Consider the following 20,043-nt stretch of genomic DNA (forward strand, 5'->3'; position numbering starts at 1 on the left):
AGCGTCTGCGTGACATCACTCATTTCCGCTTGCGTCACAGACACGTTTTCGGGCCCGCAGGCCGCTGCCGCAGTGCAGGGAGGGACCCCCGAGGCCCTCCCCGCGCAGGGGCGGGCGGGGGCCGGTGACGTCACAGGAGAGTGGGAGGGCCGGGGGGAGGGGGAGGGGGGGAGGGGGGGAGAAAAACCTCCGCGAATGACGAAATCTGTGCGCGCCGGAAGCCGGTTGTGGCAAGATGGCGGCGGCGGCGGCGCCGAGTTGGGGCGAAGGGGAGCGTCTGGAGTTCCTGCGGGAGCGGCATGTGCGCTTCTTCGAGCGCTGCCTCCAGGTCCTGCCCGAGCGCTACTCCTCCCTGGAGACCAGCAGGTAGCGGCCCGGGATCCTTCGGCCACGGGCGGGCTTCCCGCCTTTCCCTCCGGGTGTCAGCGCTGCGCCCAGGCGGCGACCGCCGCTGTGCCGGTCTTCGGGGCCGCCGGGGCCGCTGCCCTCGGGCTGGCGGGCAGGGGTGGGGAGGCGGGGTGGGAAGGCGGAATCGGTCTTGTTGCCTTTCGCCCGGTGCTTTCACAGCCGCCCGTCCTGGGGAGGCGGCGGCGGCTCCGACTCCAGGGAGCTGTCGCCTTGAGGGGAAACCCCTCCTAGAGAGCTGCCTGCCCGGCCCCGCTTCCCGTGGCGGGGGCAGCCTGTGGCACCGCGACGTGCCGGCTCCTGAAGGGCCGGCTCCGCCGTGTCCGAGAGGAACGAGCGCCCTGTCAATCCCCCACCAACAGACGGCTTCCAAAAAATATATGAGTTGGTGCAGGGTTCGCTTAAGCTCCCCGATATCAACGATGGAAGACTCGCTCATCTCTTTAATCTATTTTCAGTCTTGTGCTTCATTCTTCTAATCCACTCTGGAATCCGATTTTAAAATAAGTGACTTAAGCCTTTTGTTGCTTGAGGTCAGCCAGCAGAAGGCTTGTTTATGTAAGAAAAACTGTACAATTTAAATTTTCCTTAGCTACTATTAGAGTGAAAATGCTGTAGAATTATGCTCCTCACTTTGAATTAGAGGGACACTTGTCCTTGTAGCGGCTTCAGGACTCATCTTTTTGGTATTGTTTAACTCTTCAGGTAAGGTAATCAGTAACATCTGAGGCACAAGAGGACCATTGGTCTGATTGTCAGATTGCACTTGATAAAAACAAGTAAAGGGTTTAGTATCGTGTTAAATGAGTAAAATGATGAGATACTTTTCACAGTGTAATCTGTTGCAAGTGGTGCTGGAAAGAATGCTAAATAGATTTAATCAAGTCTTCCTGCAAAATTTAGCTTAATTTCAGTTGCGAGTACAACCAGTAAGTACTTACTATGTAAGGACTGGTTTGATCAGTGGTGGAGGATACAAAAAGGAACACATGACTGTATTGAAAAGTTAGAGCCTGTATTTCCATATATAAATAACTTACTGAGAGTCGAGAATTCGGTGTATATTGAAAGTATTTTAAATCATGACGAGAAAGTATAAGAAATGGGCTTTGTTCAGCCTAGAGGAGGGAGGATCTGGTCAATCTTCCATTATTCAGAAAGTATTCACAGAGAAAATGGAGGTGCACCCTTTATAAGGGAGCAGGGAGAAAAGGGAGGAATGGGAATGAGTTGCTTCAGGAAAACTGGATGTAGAAAAACTGCTTTTCACCATCATTGCAATTAGCCACAAGTAGATTGCAGTGTCCACGGAAAGGCAGGGTTCTGGGGCATCTCATCAGAGGCCCTGTTTCCCACAGACTGTGGGACTGGTGATCTCCAGAGGCCCGTGACAGGCTACATGTTTCTGTTCAATGATTTCCTTTGTCAAGCTGTCACAGTTTGCCACTGAGCTGAGACAAGAGTCTGTGGCTTACAGAGGGCCTTCCCTGGTTTCACTGGATAATGCTAATAATCATAGAATCATATAATCATAGAATTGGCTGGGTTGGAAGGGACCTCAGAGATCATCAAGTCCAACCCTTGATCCACTCCCGCTGCAGTTCCCAGCCCATGGCACTGAGTGCCACATCCACTCTCTTTTTAAATATCTCCAGGGATGGAGAATCCACCACTTCCCGGGGCAGCCCATTCCAATGTCTGATCACCCTCTCTGTAAAGAAATTCTTTCTAATGTCCAACCTAAACCTTCCCCAGCACAACTTGAGACCGTGCCCTCTTGTCTTGCTGAGGGTTGCCTGGGAACAATAATTGTTTAGAGAACCCTTGAGAAATAAATGCCCTGATCTTGTATGTAATAGTTGTGCAGCACTGATAAAAAACACTTTTCTGAAAATTGGAAGTGTCAGTTTGAACCTACCTTAATTTTTGGCTCCTAAGCACAGTCTAAGCCTTCAGTTAGAATAAAAATTGCAGATACTTAAATTCACTGACTCTTTGAAGTCATGAAGCTTTTACACAGGCAGAGGTTTTTCAGTTCTCTTACACTGATTTTTAGATCAGTGTTCTGCATGTGTACATAACGCATTTATTAAAAATGGAAAAGTGGGAAACTGAACCATGGATGTGTCTGCTGCCCAAGGTAGACCATGAGGGCACAAGGTTTTCTTTTTATACAAGTGGAAGATGACAGAGCTAAGCAAGCCTCCAGAGCTGGTACTGCTGTGGAAAGTAATACCATTACCCTTCAATTCTTATCTCCATGCCTACATTTGTGTGGTTCTACAGTGAATTAGATGGAGAAACAATTAAATTAGAGACTTGTCAAAAAAAAAAAAAATTAAAAAATAATTCAGTGAGTTGGTTTTGGTTCACTGCACTGCAACAGAACCAACTGCGTTTGTTGTCATCAGAAAGGGGTGCAGAGTATGGTATTTCCCACACAGTGCTGTTCCATTCTGATGTAAGCTCTAGTTGGTAAAATACTTGGAGTGACTACAATGATAAAGAAACCTGATCTTCTTTTCTCAGCTTACTGGCTTAGATGCTTCATAATTGGTTTTGTCTGTAGTTATTGCATGGAGCATCAGCAGCATGTAGTACATATGAAGTAGTCTGGTTGATAGTGTTTCATACATGGTCAATCAGTACTGTGAGGTTTTGCAGGAGAATGCAACTCCTCTAGTCTGAAGTCTTCCAGGTCGTGGTGCTTCATTGTGGTATTTGTAGCACACTTGGCTTGATTTCTTGAATAGGTGACAAATTCTTCCTGGGTTCTGCTGAGGAGCTAGTCTTTGCCCCTTGATAAAGACTTAGACCTCTGAGTCTGTCATAAGAAATACCTTTACTTGCTTGTCTAGGAGGGGAGCTTAGACAAATGATACTTGGTTTTTAAGCTATTGGTAGGTCAATTAACTACATTTCAACTGCCAAGCTTTTTTGCTTGGCTTCCTAAATTATTGCATGTGAATTAACTTTAAAGTTACTGCACAAAGATGCAGCTAAAGTGGTGCCAAACTTGGGGGTTGTCTGACAGATTCCCCGCTATGGAAATCACTGTATGTGAAGTTTCTACACTTGATCCTATGTGTCAGCTAAGCTGCTGTTAATAGTCATCCTTGTCAGTTGTTCTTGTCTATATTGTGTGAATTCAAACACTTCCTGTGGGCTTTTTTAGTCATGCTGGTACTATTAGCACTGAGTATCAGCTCTAAATTAGTAAACTGAAACCCAACTAAATCTAAATCACTTCTTACATTTATCTCTCTGATATATGTATTTTTAAGTGTAGATGAGGTTTCCTGTGTGACCTGGGTATGCAGCCTTGTGATTTTAAAACTAGTTTGGAGCAGTTTCTATGGTGGGAAGTTGACACATTGTGCCTCATCAGAAGTAGCCTAGGTGGGTAATGCTGTGTGAAAATGAGGTGTAAAAAGTAATTTCAGTGAAAGACTGTCAAGCTTTTGTGAAAATTTGGAACATACACATAAGGTATCAAAAAAAACCCCAGTTTACTGTAGCTGAACAGTAAATTCTTTGGTTCTAAGTGTTTATAAACTAGTGTTTTTGCTTGGAACAGTGGGTTATTATGCAGTCAGATTTTGGATTATAGAGGTCTGATCAATGGCAAAAGTTGTGTTAATTTTGTACTTTGAAAAACAACTTTTTAGTAATTGGATGTTTTAAAAGATACTCTTGTTCCATATAGAAATACTTCTGTGTGCAACATACTTTTTAAAAAATTTTCTATACTAAAAAACTTACTTGTAATAATAGTAGTAATAATAATAAAGACATCTCTTATAATACAGTTCTTATGGAGGAACTTTATACTTTCTGCCACGAATTCTGATGGACCTTTACCTTTGCAAGGACCTTAGAATTTCATGGGATTTTTTTTAAGAGGGAATGTTAGTGTCCAATATCCGAACAGATTGTAGATTTAAAACTTCAGATTGGCAGACTATTACCAAAATCATTGCAAATGCTGAAGGTCAAAGTAAAACGATAGTGTGAAATAAAGTAGCCTCGGTTTACTTAAATTCTTCTCCTGAATGGTGACATGATGACTGTAGCAGCAGGTCAGCACACTGGTATGAATACCACCTTTTGAGGCTGTGCCCTTTAACTGAGATCAGTGTCTGCCACATCATCATTTGGCTGCTGTGTTTTAATTAGACTTCTTTTGGAGATGTGCGTTGGGCTGACTCACATCACAGTTTTTAATTTGGTCTTAACTCTTTGTCATTCTGATGCAGAACCACATGCAGAAATAAAATGGCTGTGCAGGTTTCTGTCCACAACTGTCTCCTCATCTTCAGAGGTCTATCAGTAGATAGCCAGGGTGACTCACTAGCCTGTGAGTTAACTGCAAATTATAACTTATTCTCCAAAGGGAAACTGGCTTTAGCTTTTTGTTTTCCTTAGCATGCTAAACTAGTTTCTGCCAGTGAAGCAGCTGTTTCACAATCCATCATCTTATCTGGAGAAAGAAGAGCAAGAATTTCCAGAAGGATAGGCAGATGCAAGTGTAGGTGGCAAAATATACATCCAGCTAATTCCAGTTTTGAGTCAGAACTTCCCAAGGTATCATATAGCAAGTTGTCTCAAGTTCCTAAGCTAGTGCTGTTGCTTTGATGTTCTGTTATAGCAAGTAATGCAGCTGCTTGTGGGACTGTGCTGTACAAGCTAGGTGACAACAATGGCTTGAGGTAAAAACAGAACCCTCAAAAAAGTTGTAGGATACCATGGTAGGACACGTTTATGGAAGGAGACAAGGAGTGGATGAGAAAGACACTAGCTATTAGCTAGCTATTAGCTTTTAGCTATTTAGCTAATTAGCTATTAACTATGTGCTAGCAATTATATTCCTGTAATGTATACTTGGATTAGACTTGCTTAGCTTTACATGTTTAACTGAGTCATCTAGGCTCTATACCAAAGGACATTAAAAAAGTGCCTCTAGGTAATTTATCCTGTGTGCCTGTTTACAGTGGTTGGTTAAAAACAAAGCCTTGCTATTTGACATTCAACTCTTAAGCATCTGAAATAGGGTGTGGGACACTGACAGCTTACTGCAGTTTAGGGGATTGTTCATGTGAAAATTCATCATTGAAAACTTGTGTTCCATATTTTAATAACCTAGTTTACTTTGTAGTGGGTTGTTTTTTGTTGTTTTGTTTTTGTTCTTGTTTTGTTTTTTGGTAAGCAGGCCCTTAGATTAATGTCTGAATTGGCGTATTATTACTATAGAAGGAGGGGTGGCTTATATGAAAAGCCTTGTTAAGACAGAGAAATGTTTATAGTGCAAATCCCATAGTTTTATGTAGCTAAATTTCACACTTTCTGAGAGCTAGGTCCTATGTGCTGCACCACTGTCAGAGGCTGAGAATTCATAGATATTTCTATTTATGCAAACGTTTGTTAATTTCCCCATGACATTTATGGTGGGAAGTGTAAGTCTTATCTTTTTCTTTTAGGTTGACAATTGCATTTTTCGCACTCTCTGGTCTGGATATGTTGGATTCCTTAGATGTGGTGAACAAAGATGATATAATAGAATGGATTTATTCCCTGCAGGTCCTTCCCACAGAAGACAGTGAGTGAGTTTTCAGTTTGTTTTTTTTTTGTTTGTTTTTTTTTTAAATTGATATTAACATCTTTACGTTTTCACCTGGGGAGTAGTTGATGGCTCTTGATTTTTATAATATATAAGACTGACCTTCCTGAAGTGCTGTCCTGTTAATTTCAGATAGCAATATTGAGCAAATCCTGGAAATAGATACCTCTAAAGTAATAAAGATAGAAAAAAATTATGTATACAAAGTGAAGGTACGAAATTAATTTGAAGCTAAGACAGTTTAGAATAATAACCATCATCTTTAAGCATCTTGGGGGCGTTTCAACTGATTCTAAATGAAATGCATATGTTATTACAAGTATTACAAGTATAAGTATTATGCATAAGTATTACAAGTCTAATAGTGATTATGTTGATTTTCATTAATTGCAGCTATGCCAGGAGCCCTGAGTACAGGTGTGTTTATTTGGAACAGTGTCTGGAAAATGAGAGGTGTAAGATAAACACAGTTTCTGCTTTCAAATGAAAAAATCTATTCCATAGATCTGTGAAGGTTCAGTTTACCTAAGGTTTTTGGAAGGAATGCTTTTCCTACATCACAGTAATCCTCAGACTGGAAGGTTCAGAGCAGATCCAAGCTGTGGAGGAAGTACACAGGATGTGTCTCTTTCCCAGTGGCTTGACACAGGTCAGGGAGATGCTGTTCATGCAGGCTATGTAGTTTTGGCAATTTTTTCTGTGGCAGCACAGGTGAATGAGTAATAGCAGCAGAGGGAGTAGAAGGGAGGGAGGTGTGGAGCTCTGCTGCTTAATGCCAGCATGCTGGGTGTTAAGTGCTGGTGTATTTCTTCCCTAAAAGCAGTTACATGAAATATAATTAGTATTACAAAGTGAGCATGTGAACGTGAAGATTGCTGATGCTTGATTTTTCAGTAGTAAGAAGATCCCTTTTCTTACTGTAGTGACTCGAAACCATCAGAATCACAGCAGGCATTAGCTTTAATAGATTTGTTTTTCTGGTATTGTATTCCAGGACTCATTATAGAAAATTAGGAGTTTGGATCCCATGCTTATTACCACAGTGTTTTTACTCATTAGAAGCTTCCTGTCCCTTAGCATTAAAAAAATATTTCCCAGGTGTACATGCTCTGTTTTTAAGAGTTGCTCACTTTCTCATCTTTATCCCAGTCTTCAGGAGCGTATTCCGAAAGAACAGTGAAGGTTTAAGAACAGGTCTTAGAATAGGCATTTTTTGTTTGCTTATGTTTGGTAGTATGCCATAATTCTCTGTTAAGTTTTGCTTTTTTATTTACCCAGCGTTTGGAATAGTCTTATTGACAAGAGCCTCCTAGGGAGGACGGTATAAATAGCAGGCAGATGTGGAGGCAAATAGCCTAGGGCACGTCTGAGATGTGCTTCTTTTTCTAGTTTCAGTCCCCGCAAGATTATGGGACAGTAGGTTGGCAGAGGGTGCTTTTGGCAATGTATTCCTTGCTTTTATGTGTTAAATCTGACTTTTTTACCAGAGGAACAAACTTCCCTCCAATCCTGTATTTCTCTCCTCAAACTCTTTTGCTTTTGGTAATAACACTATCTGGTCACTTAACCCCTAGAATTTCATATTATTTTTATTCCATTTTTACTTCATCTAGTGGAGAGCAGATGATGTAGAATGTAAATGATACCATCAGCGGCAAATTGGATACTGGATGATTAAATATTCAGAAGGGAATATATACCCTTTTGTAATGTCTACTTACAAAAAAATATATCAGCTTTCTTTTTCTTCTAGGTGTGTTGTTAATTGGCAGCTTCCCAGCAGCAGTGCTCTGCCTCCCTCTTCTGGCCTGTTTAAAGTAGTTAAACTCTGGCAGGCTGCAATGTGAAGCTTTTGCTTTCAAAATGTCTGTGCATCTCTAGTTGAAGAGAATGGTTTCTAGCTTGGTGGATCAGAATCTTTACAAACCTTTACTCTGCTTTTAAAGAAACATTCTATTATACTTCTTTGGCATGCATGCTGATAAACCTCTCCAGGAAAATTTATTTTCAAACATTTCTATAAAACACTGTTATGTAGTTTCTGGAATGATGAATTGCATAATCTTGCATTAAGAAAGCATTTAGTACTTTAAAGTCTTCATTATTTTTGGCTCTGGGACCAAAAGCCTCTTTAAAATGCATATTTTAATTTTGAATATATTTCTGTATTCCTGTGTGTATCTTGTTTCTTTGTTTTTGGTGGCATCACTGGTTGAATTGCTAAAATAAGCAACACCAGAATTCCTGTAGTTCTTACCAGAAAGATCAGTTTCTTTACTGTTCATGTTTGTCCTTCCAGAGCTTCCATATCCATAACATATAGGTTGATTTTTATTTAGAGACATATTTTAAGATATCAAATTCAAATTATTTTTTATAACTGTTGTTGGCTCACAGTCATTTTTCCAATGGATGGGAGACAGAACAGTTGTTGCTTTGAAAACTTAACATGTTTGTTTGTATCAGTAGCTATTTTAAGTAGACATACTAGCTGGGATATAACGAATTTTTTCCATAATTAGCCTATATGCTGCTATGTTTTGGGTTTATGACTGAAGCAGAATTGGTAACACGCCAGTGTTTTAGCTACTGCTATGCAGTGCCTATCGCAGCATGAAGGGTCTCTCTTTTTCCCCCTCTGTTCTCCTTTGCCTCACCAGACACAGACAGGGGACACGGTCAGGACAGCTGACACAAGGGGTACTCCACACCATCTGGCACCATGCTTGGCTGGAAAAAGCTTAGGGAAGGGAGGAGAAGGGGAGTGATGTTTGTGCTTCTGGCATTTGTCTTTCTGAGCAACCCTTACACATGCTGAGACCCTGCTTTTTGGGGAAGTGACTACACAGTTGCCTGGCCAATGGGAACTCGATGAATTAATTCCTCCTTTGATTTGCTTTTGCCCACAGCTTTTGCTTTGCATATCCAACTAACTCTCAGTGCACAAAGTGTCTCCCCTTCTCTCATTTTCTCACCCTCTCTCTGGAGGAGGAAGTGAGTGTGTGGCTGTGTGGATGCTCAGCTTCTGGTTGGGGTCAGCCCGCTGCAACAGGGTGCTACAGCACCTGGTAAAAAACTTGTGATTTGGTGGTTTAGAATACTTTTTGAAGACTTGCAACATACTGTGATAGTGTTAGGTAATATGTTTGCATTTACTAGTATGTGATAGGTCTGATGGCTTGTGAAAACTTCACTTCAGAGGTTTATACCCTTTGAAATTCTATGTGAAACTAAAACTCATGAATGCAAAGTGGTGAGATCTTGATCTGAGTTAGAAATGAAAATTGAAATGCACTAAAGGAAGCTAGTGCTTAAGGCCTGTCAGGGTAGACTGTTCTTCTGTGGATTTATTGTAATTGTGATTCAAACAAATAATGTCCTCTAGATAGCTTAATTTCAGCTTAGTGTTAATTTCTAATGTGTTTTAACTGCAGTAAAGTGCAACCTGTAGCAAGGTAAGAATGGGATGTATTACAGTTTTTTGCCTGTCAAATTTAAAAACACAAAGCATAGTAAAACCAGAGCTGCGTACTAAAGTTACCTAAAAAGATTACAAATTAAAAAGATTACAAATTTCTTGGCCATGTTCATCCACCATCCTCCCCCAGAGTAACACTGGCACTTGTATGACCTTGTTGAGAGCTGGTTTAGGTTGTTGAAGTGGCAGAAAAGCATGCATGTATTTATCTAAAGCATTCATCTGCTGATCTGGGGATAGCTTTGTGTTGTGAGCTGTGCTGGTTGGGAGTGCTAGTGGCAGCCCAGTAAGGGAGAGGCAGGAAGATTTTATGTTTTGACAGCTACATGCTTCACTGGGTTTGCTGTACCAAGAAATGTCACCAAAAGGAGAGCTGAGACATACCTCATTTGTGGGTCTGAATCCCCAGCACCTGTGCATAGCAGGTTGAGAGCCATTACACTACAGCAGGGACCTAAAACATTCTTTTGTCAAAGTTTAAAATTAGATTTGTGATAATGCTTATTTCTTGCTGTGTGAAAAAAATGGATAAAATTGACTCATTGACTGGTTTTGAGATCACTGTTACATGTGAGCTTTCCATTCGTGTGTTTCTTGAACAGAAGTAGGAATTGTCCTCCAACACAGCCTTCTCTAATGGCTACATCTGAAGTATTTATCTGTATGGATGATGGAGTTACATTTTAAAGAATGCAGCTTTACATTTTTTGACATATTCTAGTACTTTGATTTATCAGAATGAATAACTTCTAGCCCTAGTTGAGTAAGAATTGCTTAAGCTTACTTTTATCTATATGTACTGACTGTGTCAGCCTATGTTAAAGCTATGATTTTTCTTTTATTTATGTTAGGGTTATTTCACGTTTTAGTGATGAATGTAAGCTTGCTTCTGTACTTGTAAAAATGAGAGACTTGGATCTACGTAAATGCATAGATAACCTGAATGGGAAGAGGTAGAGATCAAAGTTATCAATCTTCCCATGGAAGACAAATCATAAAAGATAAATAAAAAATGACCTGTCTGTAACAGAAGAGCTCTCATGAAAAGCCGTCTGTGATCATCATTGAAGCTCTGTTACACATCTTATGCCCAGATAAGTAAGGTGGTTTTCTTCACAGGAAAGTCTCAGCTCTTGATTTAGGCCTAGAGTCTTTTGGATTTGAAAGGGACAAGTTTTTTTTAGTTCTGTTGTTAAATGTGGAAAGTTATTCCAGGTTCAGCTTGCAGTAGTCATGCACCTGTTGATGAAACATTTATTAGGCTTTTGCTGTCAAGCTCTTTTAGGAAGCGTTTAAATATGCTTATATCTTCAAAGTGAACACTAGGTGGTACCATTTCATAACTGCAGTTAAACCGTGTCCTTAGGGGACTGTGTTGGAGCTGAACCAGTAGGCGTTTTTTCAAAGGGACATAAACTATGATTGTATCCTTTTTATTAAGATATGGTTGATTTCTAATTCTGCTTTTGACAGGCTGCTTGTTGTTCAGGAGAGAAAATACTTTGATTAGCACTACTGAGTTTACATAAGAGGTACACATACTTTGCCATAAAATAGTAAAATCATCTTCATAGGCGGTGATATGCATAAACTGAAAGACAGTGGTTTTGCCTAATTTACCTTTGCTTCCCATTTTGGTTTGAACTTGTATGTTCACCGGAAGCTAGAAAAAAACTTGAGACATGATGTCAATGTGCCGGAGTCATCTGGTTAGAAATGAGCTGTTTTCACTTCCTGTTTTAACATTTCCTTTATCAGCTCAGCATTCTCTTTTACTGTTTCAAGAATTCTTAATAAAATTAGCAATTCACTTGTAAAGCTGAAGGTTTAGGAAGCATCTGTTGCATGCACATTAATGATAGGTTTTTTTATTTGGAGAAGGAGATATAGTTCTCTTTAAAGATTATGCAGTAGTAAGGATATTGAAGAGCCACACTGTTCTGTTTTTCCCTGCAGCCAGTGTATAGAGTCCAGTACTGGAGATAAGAAGTCACTGACATAACAGATTTGAACTCAGTGATTGTAAAAGATGCTAAAATCCAGGATTTTAAAATTACCAGTGCTGGTTTTCAGTTGGTAGCAGTTTAGTAATACAAGAAAAATTTTAAAATATTACAAAAAAAGTGAACAGCTAAAGCGAATAATAGATTATTTCATTCACATACTTCATTTTCAGGCTCTCTTTTTCACAGTAGTTGTCAAGGCAGAAGCCAATCAAACTGACCCACAAACAGCACATTGCACTTGGGTTTCACACTGTAATTTCTACCCTGATAATGAATTAAAAGCAACAGTCTAAAAGCCTGCTGATGGGATGAGCTTTTCTGGGATGAATGCTTCCTTCTAGCAACTGGCAACTGAATCTGTTTGACTGCAGAGTTGTTTTAATTGTAGCATGTTTTCATTTGCAGCAGATCAGTACAGCTGTGTGCTAGTAGGATAGCAATTATTGTCTTGTTGAAGGGTTTCTGCCATTACATTTTGTAGTTTACTTAAGCACCCAGGACACCGATTCACCTTCACAGAAATCACAGTGTTAGAGATTGGAAGGGACTTTGAGAGATCGAGTCCAAGCCCCCTGCCAGAGCAGGATCCCACCTAGTGTAGGTCACACAGGAACACATCTGTGTGGGTTTTCAGTGTCTCCTGAGAAGGAGACTCCACAACCTCACTGGGCAGCCTGTTCCAGTGCTCTGTCACCCTCTCAGTGAAAAAGCTTCTTTCTTATGTATACATGGAGCCTCCTGTGTTCCACCTTGCATCAGTTACCTCTTGTGGGTAATACCCATTAAATATTACTGAGAAGAGCCTGGCTCCATCCTCCTGACACTCACCCTTTATGTATTTAGAAACATTAGTGAGTTTACGTTAATATCCTCAGTTTCTTCCAAGCTGAAGAGCCCCAGCTCCCTCAGCCTTGCCTCATAAGGAAGATGTTCCACTCCCTTTATCATATTGGTTGCTCTGTGCTGGACTCTCTCAAGCAATTTTCTCCCCGTGAACTGAGGGGCCCAGAACTGGACACAATATTCCCGATGTGGCTTCACCAGGGCAGAGTAGAGGGAGAGGAGAACCTCTCTCATCCTACTAACCACCCCCTTCTAATGCACCCCAGGATGCTTGGCCTTCCTGTCCACAAGGGCACATTGTTGGCTCAGGGTCATCCTTCCATACACTGCAACCCCCAGGTCCCTTTCCCCTTCACCACTCTCCAACAGTTCAGTCCCCAACCCATACAGGTACCTGGGGTTGTTCTTTCCCAGGTGTAAGACTCTACACTTGCCCCTCTTGTAATACATTAAATTTCTCCCTGCCCAACACTCCATCCTGTCCAGGTCTCTCTGAATGGCAGCACAGCCTTCTGGTGTGTCAGCCACTCCTCCAGTTTTGTGTCATCAGCAAACTTGCACAGTGCACTTTGTTTCCTCATCCAGATCGTTGCTGAATATGTTGAACAGTACTGGTCCCAGTATTGACCCATGAGGGACTCCACTTGATACAGGCCTCCAACTCAACTCTGCCCCATTGACCACAATTCTCTGACTTGTTTCCTTTAATAAGTTCACGATCCACTCACTACCCTGATCTTCCAGACCACACTTCCTCAGTTTAGTTGTGAGGATGCTGTGGGAGTTAAATGCTGCTAGTTTAAAATTACAGGTTTTTTGTCCTTGTATATGTTACAAAGTATTATAAAACAATTCTGCTTAGGAACAGACTGTATTATCAGGCAGGAATTCAGAGAGGGAAAAAAAAAAAAAAAAAGTGTTAATTGGGCACTTTTGGAGGGTAGCAATCTTTTTTTTCATGTGTGTGTGGGGACAATTATATGCTGGTATAAATGCTGTATTTCCACGAATCCAGAAAAATACAATCTATTGCTTTTTCGTTACAACAAGATCAAGCTTGCTTGTGTGTGGGTTTTTTGTTTGTTTGTGGTTTATTTTTTTGTTAGAGTGATAACAAACTGAGGGTGGTAACATACTGAAAGACACATGGAGGCTTAAGTGATACTGTGAATAGTGTTGAACTAACAGGTTTTGATCTTGCCTACAGAATTACGGTTTTTAGAGAGCAAGATGAGTTTAGTTGAGTCTTTTTTTTTTTTATTTTCCAGGATCAAACTTAAATCGCTGTGGATTCAGAGGTTCTTCGTATTTAGGGATGCCATTCAACTCCTCCAAGGTCAGTTAAGTGTATATGCAAAATATTTTCAGTTAGGCAATAAATGATATTGTGTCTTTTTTAATAACACTAACTGCATAATTACAGAAAATCTGCAAGGCAGGGATGTTTTCACTGTTGAGTACACTGAAATGTTTGCAGACCTTTCAAGAAACATGAATAAGAAATAAATCAAAATAGTAATGTTTGAGTTTCCAGGGCAGTGAGGAAATTGGCATAGAAACTGTGGCTTGTCACAGTGCTCTCTCCCATTCTCTGATCTGTTACTGAGGCTGGGAGACTTCTCAAGCTCAAGAGCTATCATCTGGTAGAGAAGGGCAGAATAGCATGTTAAGTTATGTGCACATTCTGTTCTTTGATATTCCTCTTCCTCTGATGAAACATTCACATTTGTTTGCACCTGATACTCATTCAGACTGAGACAAGGCTCTGCTGATCCCAGTTTGTTGTAACTCTAAGAGCAGATGCTTCGAAGCTCATGGAAAAGTTCAAGGGAATTAACTCTGTATGTAAAAAAATTGCTTAATACAAGAGAGAAGGGAGGACAGCAGGGATGCTAAAGATGAGTTATCTCTACACTGGGTGCTACAGCAGCATGTGACAGGCAAGGTAATTTGTCTCTTGGTTTGCATTGGTATTTATCCTGTTTTATGCTACAAATGGCATCTCCAGTGAGCTTGACAGTAGTAGTAAGATTAATTCATCCTCTGTTTTAATTGAAATTAACACCACTGGCAATCCAACCACCCACTGAGCTTGAAGGAAAAAAGGAAAACTTCTGCTTAAAACCTAAACTAGTTTGGGATCTGCAGTGGTGATGTACTGGGATACTTTGTTAAGTATTGTGTTCAGTGATTTCCGTATAGTTGTGTAAGGAAAAGACTGGTTTTACTTAGAAGTTTGTTGCCTTTGATAACACAAAAAGAAGTGGAGATTGCCACACTATTATTGTAGTGTAATATTACAAAAGTAATAAAAACATAATTTTTCCAAGATGATAAAAATGTATCAGTCATGTTTCCTCAAAGGTTTGGGACAGTGCCATATCATGTAGTATATTAAATCATTGTGTGCTTTTGGGAATCTTTTTCAAATCCAGTGTAAAAAGCTTTAAGAGGGAATTCAGGGTGTAGTTCTGAGATCTTGCAAAGCCCCTGAAGACAGTAAGTCCATAAGATTGGCAAAGCATTGTTAACTCTTCCCAGTGCGTTCTTCTGTTTTAATTTATCTCAACTTCAAGTAGTTCATGTTTCATAGTTTAAAGTTCTCTTTTAAGGAAACATGTTGCCCTGCGTCCTGTTCAGCGTCTCCTAATGTATTAGCCAGTTGTCAGAGCAGACTCACATAACCTGTGTAAATTAGCTACAGGGTCATTATCTCAAGAAAGGTGTTTCCAAATGAATATGCTTTTTATTCAAGCACTGCAATACTTTGTGAACTGCATCTGTGTTAGAGGGATCAAATCTGCTTGATTTACTAGCATACAAAGGTTTAAAGTATTTCCATCACCATTGTCTTAAGTTGTTTTGAAATAACTCAGAAAAGAAAGGCTTGGAAATCCACTGCAATGACTTTTAATTCTGGTCAAGGTCATTTAATTTTTCTCTATTTTCGAATGTTCTATTAAATCTGTACCTTGATGAAGAATTTCTGTAAAATCACGTAAGACTTTTGGGTTTGCATTGGCAGTAACTATTTATTAAGTGCCACTACAGCGTTTTCATTCTTGAACTCTGAGAAATTGCTGTACTGGAGGTAGCCAAGTGTCTCCTGTCATTAGGCACACTTGAAAATAATAGAAAAAAGCAAGGAGTGTGTTAGAATTTGTAGCTTTACCAAATGTTTCCAAGATGGCTTATTTGCTTTTATGTTTGGTTTTGTTTTGTTTTTGTTTTTTTGGTTTTTTTTCTGGTTTTGTTTTGTTTGGGGGTTTTTTTTGTTTGTTTGTTTTTTAGGGTTTTTTCTGTCTTGGTAGTGCAGCTCTTTGGGACTGTTATGTAAAAGTTATGTATATGAAAGTTATATGAAAGTTATGTAAAATAATATCCACTTGACCAACTCGGGTGGAAAACCCTAACAGTATTAACTGGCTAATAGTGCCACTTCTGTCACTGTTTAAACACAAATAATTTTAAATTCGGTAACAGGTATTTCCTGAAACAGCTCCAGGTTCTGCAGTCTCTCTAATAATGGTGTTAATTTAGTTAAAATTAGCTTTTTGATTTAGGAGTGAGCAGTCTCCTTGGAGTTTTGTATAGGCCTAGTCATTTGAATCTCTTTGAAGTGATTCGAATCAGTTTAGGGGCTAGATTGAAAGCCAATGACTGGAACGTTTTTGCAATACACTTTGGAAAAAATGGTGTTTTGTGATCCTGACACAATGTTGTGTTATCTCCTGGCTGAAACAGTCCATGTTTGTAATACTGATGCCAGGTGTGAGAAGAAAGCTTTTTGAATGTGGAACTCTGCCCGTGTAGGAGTATGTTTAGTAGCATTGTTTGGAGAGTTTTTGTACATGCAGCACAGTGAGTTTGATGGCCCTCTCTGCAGTGATCAGTAGGAACTGTTGGTTACCATGGGTTATGTTGAATTAGCTGTTCAGGATAATGTGGAAGGGAACACTGTCACATCAGTGAAACAGATGTGATGTTGGAAAGCTTCCCTTCACCTTGTGTCTCTAAGTGTTAATTATTTTAAGGAAGGCTCAGGAGCCAGACTGCAGCTGACATGAATTGTGAAATGCAGATACTGTGGGGAGTGGTATTGCAGCATCTAATGTTCTGCCTGCCCTCCAGACTCACTCCTGTTGCGTTATTCCTTCATGGAGACATAACCATACTGGATTAAGTGTATTTCTTTTGGTTGTTTAGTTTAAGTATTTAACAGTCCACCTTCAGTTTTAGCAGCTTCCTTGTTGCTGATTTTTGAGATGTAACTTCTGCAGTTCTGAAAATAACTTCTTTCTGTTGATCCCTGTGTCCTTGGCCTATGGAGTTCACTCTGAGGTGGCTGAAGCAGTGAGGTTTTTTTGTGCTTAGGCTGACAGTTTTGGTGCTGCTGTTGCTTTGGTCTGCAGTGTCTCTGAGGCAAAAGTAGTTTTGTTTCACTGAAAGCATGCTTGGTTCATAATGCAGAACAAAAAAGGAGCTCCTTTTTTACCAACCCTGAAGATGCCATTAAAAAAAAAAATAAAAAAAATCAGGTGCTTTAACTATAATGTCTTTGACAAATTTGGGATAAGTTTTGACACTATGTCTGTATTATTTTGTCCTTCATAGCAGTCTAGCAACATTTCTTCATGGCCATGCAAATTTCACGTGTATTTGCAGTAGTCTCATGAGACCTTTGAGTTTTACTGTAATCTTTTGTTTTTAGAGAAGAAATTCCAGTCCTTCCTTGTGATATCAAATTGTCAGTGAGTTTCTACAGGTTTTATGAAGTTGCAATTTTATGTAAGATGTACTGTTTGGTTGTTTTGGGTTTTTTTGTTTGTTTGTGTTTTAATTGATTGAATGTCTGATTATTCTGATTGTCCTGTCAAGGGCATCCTGTTACTTGAGTTCAGTTGTTTTGTTGCATTGGTGTGTGAAATATATATTGGTCTGTGAAGGTACAACACAAAATTTGGTAATCACAATGAGCTTCAAATAATTACATGGAACATAGAAGATAAAGTGAATTCCAGTACACTTAAAATTTTAATTTTATGGAAATACTGACCATAGTTGTTAGGATTTTACCCCTAAACCTATGTTTTTGAGACATTGACTCCATTTAATATGTTGGATGCTGTGTCATTTCCACTACCATTTTTTAGCAGTTACATATCAAGATATGTATCAGTGTACCAACTTCTCACACAAAAAAATTAATTACTTGCCTCATGATGGTCCTGTGATAAGGGAAAATAAAAATGGTTGTGTCACCTATGAGCATTTGCTTTTGAATACTGAGATCATCTTGCTGATTGCACACATAATGATGCTTCACAATCTTATATCCTAACAGTCTTTTCTGCATTACTTGTACCTAAATACTTGTTTCAAACAAGTTCTGCTCAAGGACAGAAACAGATGGCAGTACTAGTTAATTGTGAAGTTTATGATTGTATGTAGAGGAAACAGACACTGTTTGCTTGGTATGCCTATAGTTTGTACTATGTAATAAAACTACCAGACTTGCAAAGTTATGTATATCTCTAGTGTTGATTAAACCCTGTATTTGGAAAAGCAGTGTGCTACTGCTGTGTGTTGAAATGTGACCACAGGAGTATAGATAGAAAATGTACATTGTCCAAGTATTGTAATCATTAGTACAATGTTTTGGGGGAGGATGGTATTATTTAGCTTCATGAGCATACAGTGTGTGTGGATATAACACCTCATCTGCAGTTTGTTTTTACTGCAGTGAGTAAGAGTATAACAGAGATACTCAAATACAGAATTCAATAAATAATATGAGCCCATGAGTTAAATATGTCTGTAGGTTACCAGACTTTTACAGGCAACATGGAATTACTTTTACAGGCAACATGGAATTACTTTTACAGGCAACATGGAATTAGCAAGTGCATGGAAGATAGAATTCTAAAAAGTAATCTCATGAAGCAGGAGTTTTCAGTAGGTAGACGCTGTGTGAAAGAATGTCGCTTGGAGGTGAATGTTGTTTGAGAACTATAGATGTCTTAGAAAATTTCCTGAGTATACACAAACATCTGCAGTAGGTAGAACATTTGGTGAGATTTTTTATATATACTGTTTTAAAAAGCAAGTCTGAATATCCTTAGAATAAGCCTTCCTTGCTTGGTCAATGTTATTTTCCTCTGGAAATATTATTTTCAAATGTAAAGTTTAATTCGTTCACTACAACACTGTGAAGTTATTCCTGGTATCAGTATTGATCTGAACTGAAGCAACACTGGGGAATGGCTAACATTGATTTGCATGCTCTGGCATTTTCTCTATATGTGTGAAATGAGCATCTTCTACACTTCCCCTGCTCCAGGATATTCCAAGTAGGAGGACATTAAATGTTCTCATTCCAGTTTAACTTCAATTAAATAGATGTTCAGAAACTTAGTTTTCTTTAGAGTTGCTGGGACATTCTGTAAGCTGTTGGTCCTAATATTGAAGAGCCTCTGCAGATATTTCCATTGGCTAACATGTGTCTTGTATTTTTTTTTGACAAAACACATGAAAAAATTTGTCTGTAGAGCTGGAACATAGAGAATTTGTTTCAGGACAAGAATTAGTTCCAGTTTGGCTTTTCAAAATAGAGGCTTGCTTTCCTTAAAAGTAAATTATTCAGTTACATTACTGAATACTTCTCTGAGTCATGGCAAATTTCTGTCAGCCTGTATGTCTGGATTTTGGCATGGGGAAGTTTGATTTGGGACTGGTGCACCTCCTACAAGGCAAAACTGAGAGACCTATGAATGTTTGGTGTGCAGAAGAGAAGGCTTGGAGGCATCTCATCACTGGACACAGATACCTGCAAGGAGGATGGACCCAGGCTCTTTCCAGTTGCAGGTCCAGAGACAATGGACACAAAGTGAAACACGGGAGGTTCCCTCTGAACATCAGGAAACTCAGTGGCACAGGTTTCTGAGGGAGGCTGTGGGCTCTCCATCCTTGCAGGGATTTAAAAGTCGTCTGTTCATGTTCTTGGTCACCTGGCTTGGGCCACATGACTTGCAGAGGTCCCTGCTGTGCTGCTCTGTGATTGTGTGTGTGTGACTGGGGGATGTTCAGAGCAGGAGACTGGCAACTCACAGGTTGGAGTTGTGCTCCCTTCTCAGCAGAGTCCAGGGATGGAAATGAGAGGCACAGCTCTCAGTGCTCACTCCCTTGTTCCCCTTCTCTGAAGCACAGCTAGATTTTTCACAGCTACTGTCACCTTGTTTTATGCTTCTATTGCCCAACTGTGTTTGGTTCCTTACTATGAGAACAGTCCTTTGCTGTCTAGTGGGTAGTACGTGTTTTTATTACTTTTTTTTTTAACTTTTATTTTAATTTATTTTTTATTAGAAGCAAAGGTTTTTAGCTTTGGAAATAAATGTGAATTGCCTGAAAAATGCCAGTTACACATAACAGTCTTAAATTCGGTTTTATATTGCTTTTTACATGTTTTTTATGATGAAAAGAAAAATAGAAATGCAACTGATTAGGCAATAATGCTAGTCTACTGCAATTAAAAAACTTTCTTGTTTCTACAATTCGGTATTTAAATAGTTTTTATGCTGTTTAAAATAGCTGTCCTTCCAGTTGCTCCAAACTGAACCATCCCTAGTATCCATGAGGAGCTAATTTGGTGTTGCCTCAGTTGACAGAGATTACTACTAATCCTTCACACTGCTTTC

General features: G+C 39.6%; 1 protein-coding gene across 1 annotated transcript in view; it reads left to right on the forward strand.

Annotated features, from left to right (window-relative positions):
- The first annotated feature begins 206 nt into the window (after positions 1-206).
- Positions 207-20,043, forward strand: part of PGGT1B (protein geranylgeranyltransferase type I subunit beta) — a 36,710-nt gene continuing 16,873 nt past the window's right edge. Inside the window, 3 exon segments of the mRNA XM_071729837.1 lie at positions 207-366; positions 5,883-6,001; positions 13,618-13,685. Coding sequence (XP_071585938.1) covers positions 236-366; positions 5,883-6,001; positions 13,618-13,685 — 318 coding nt within the window. The 5' untranslated portion in view covers positions 207-235.

Source organism: Heliangelus exortis, chromosome Z (assembly GCF_036169615.1).
Source record: "Heliangelus exortis chromosome Z, bHelExo1.hap1, whole genome shotgun sequence".
In the NCBI taxonomy this organism is placed as follows: domain Eukaryota; kingdom Metazoa; phylum Chordata; class Aves; order Apodiformes; family Trochilidae; genus Heliangelus; species Heliangelus exortis.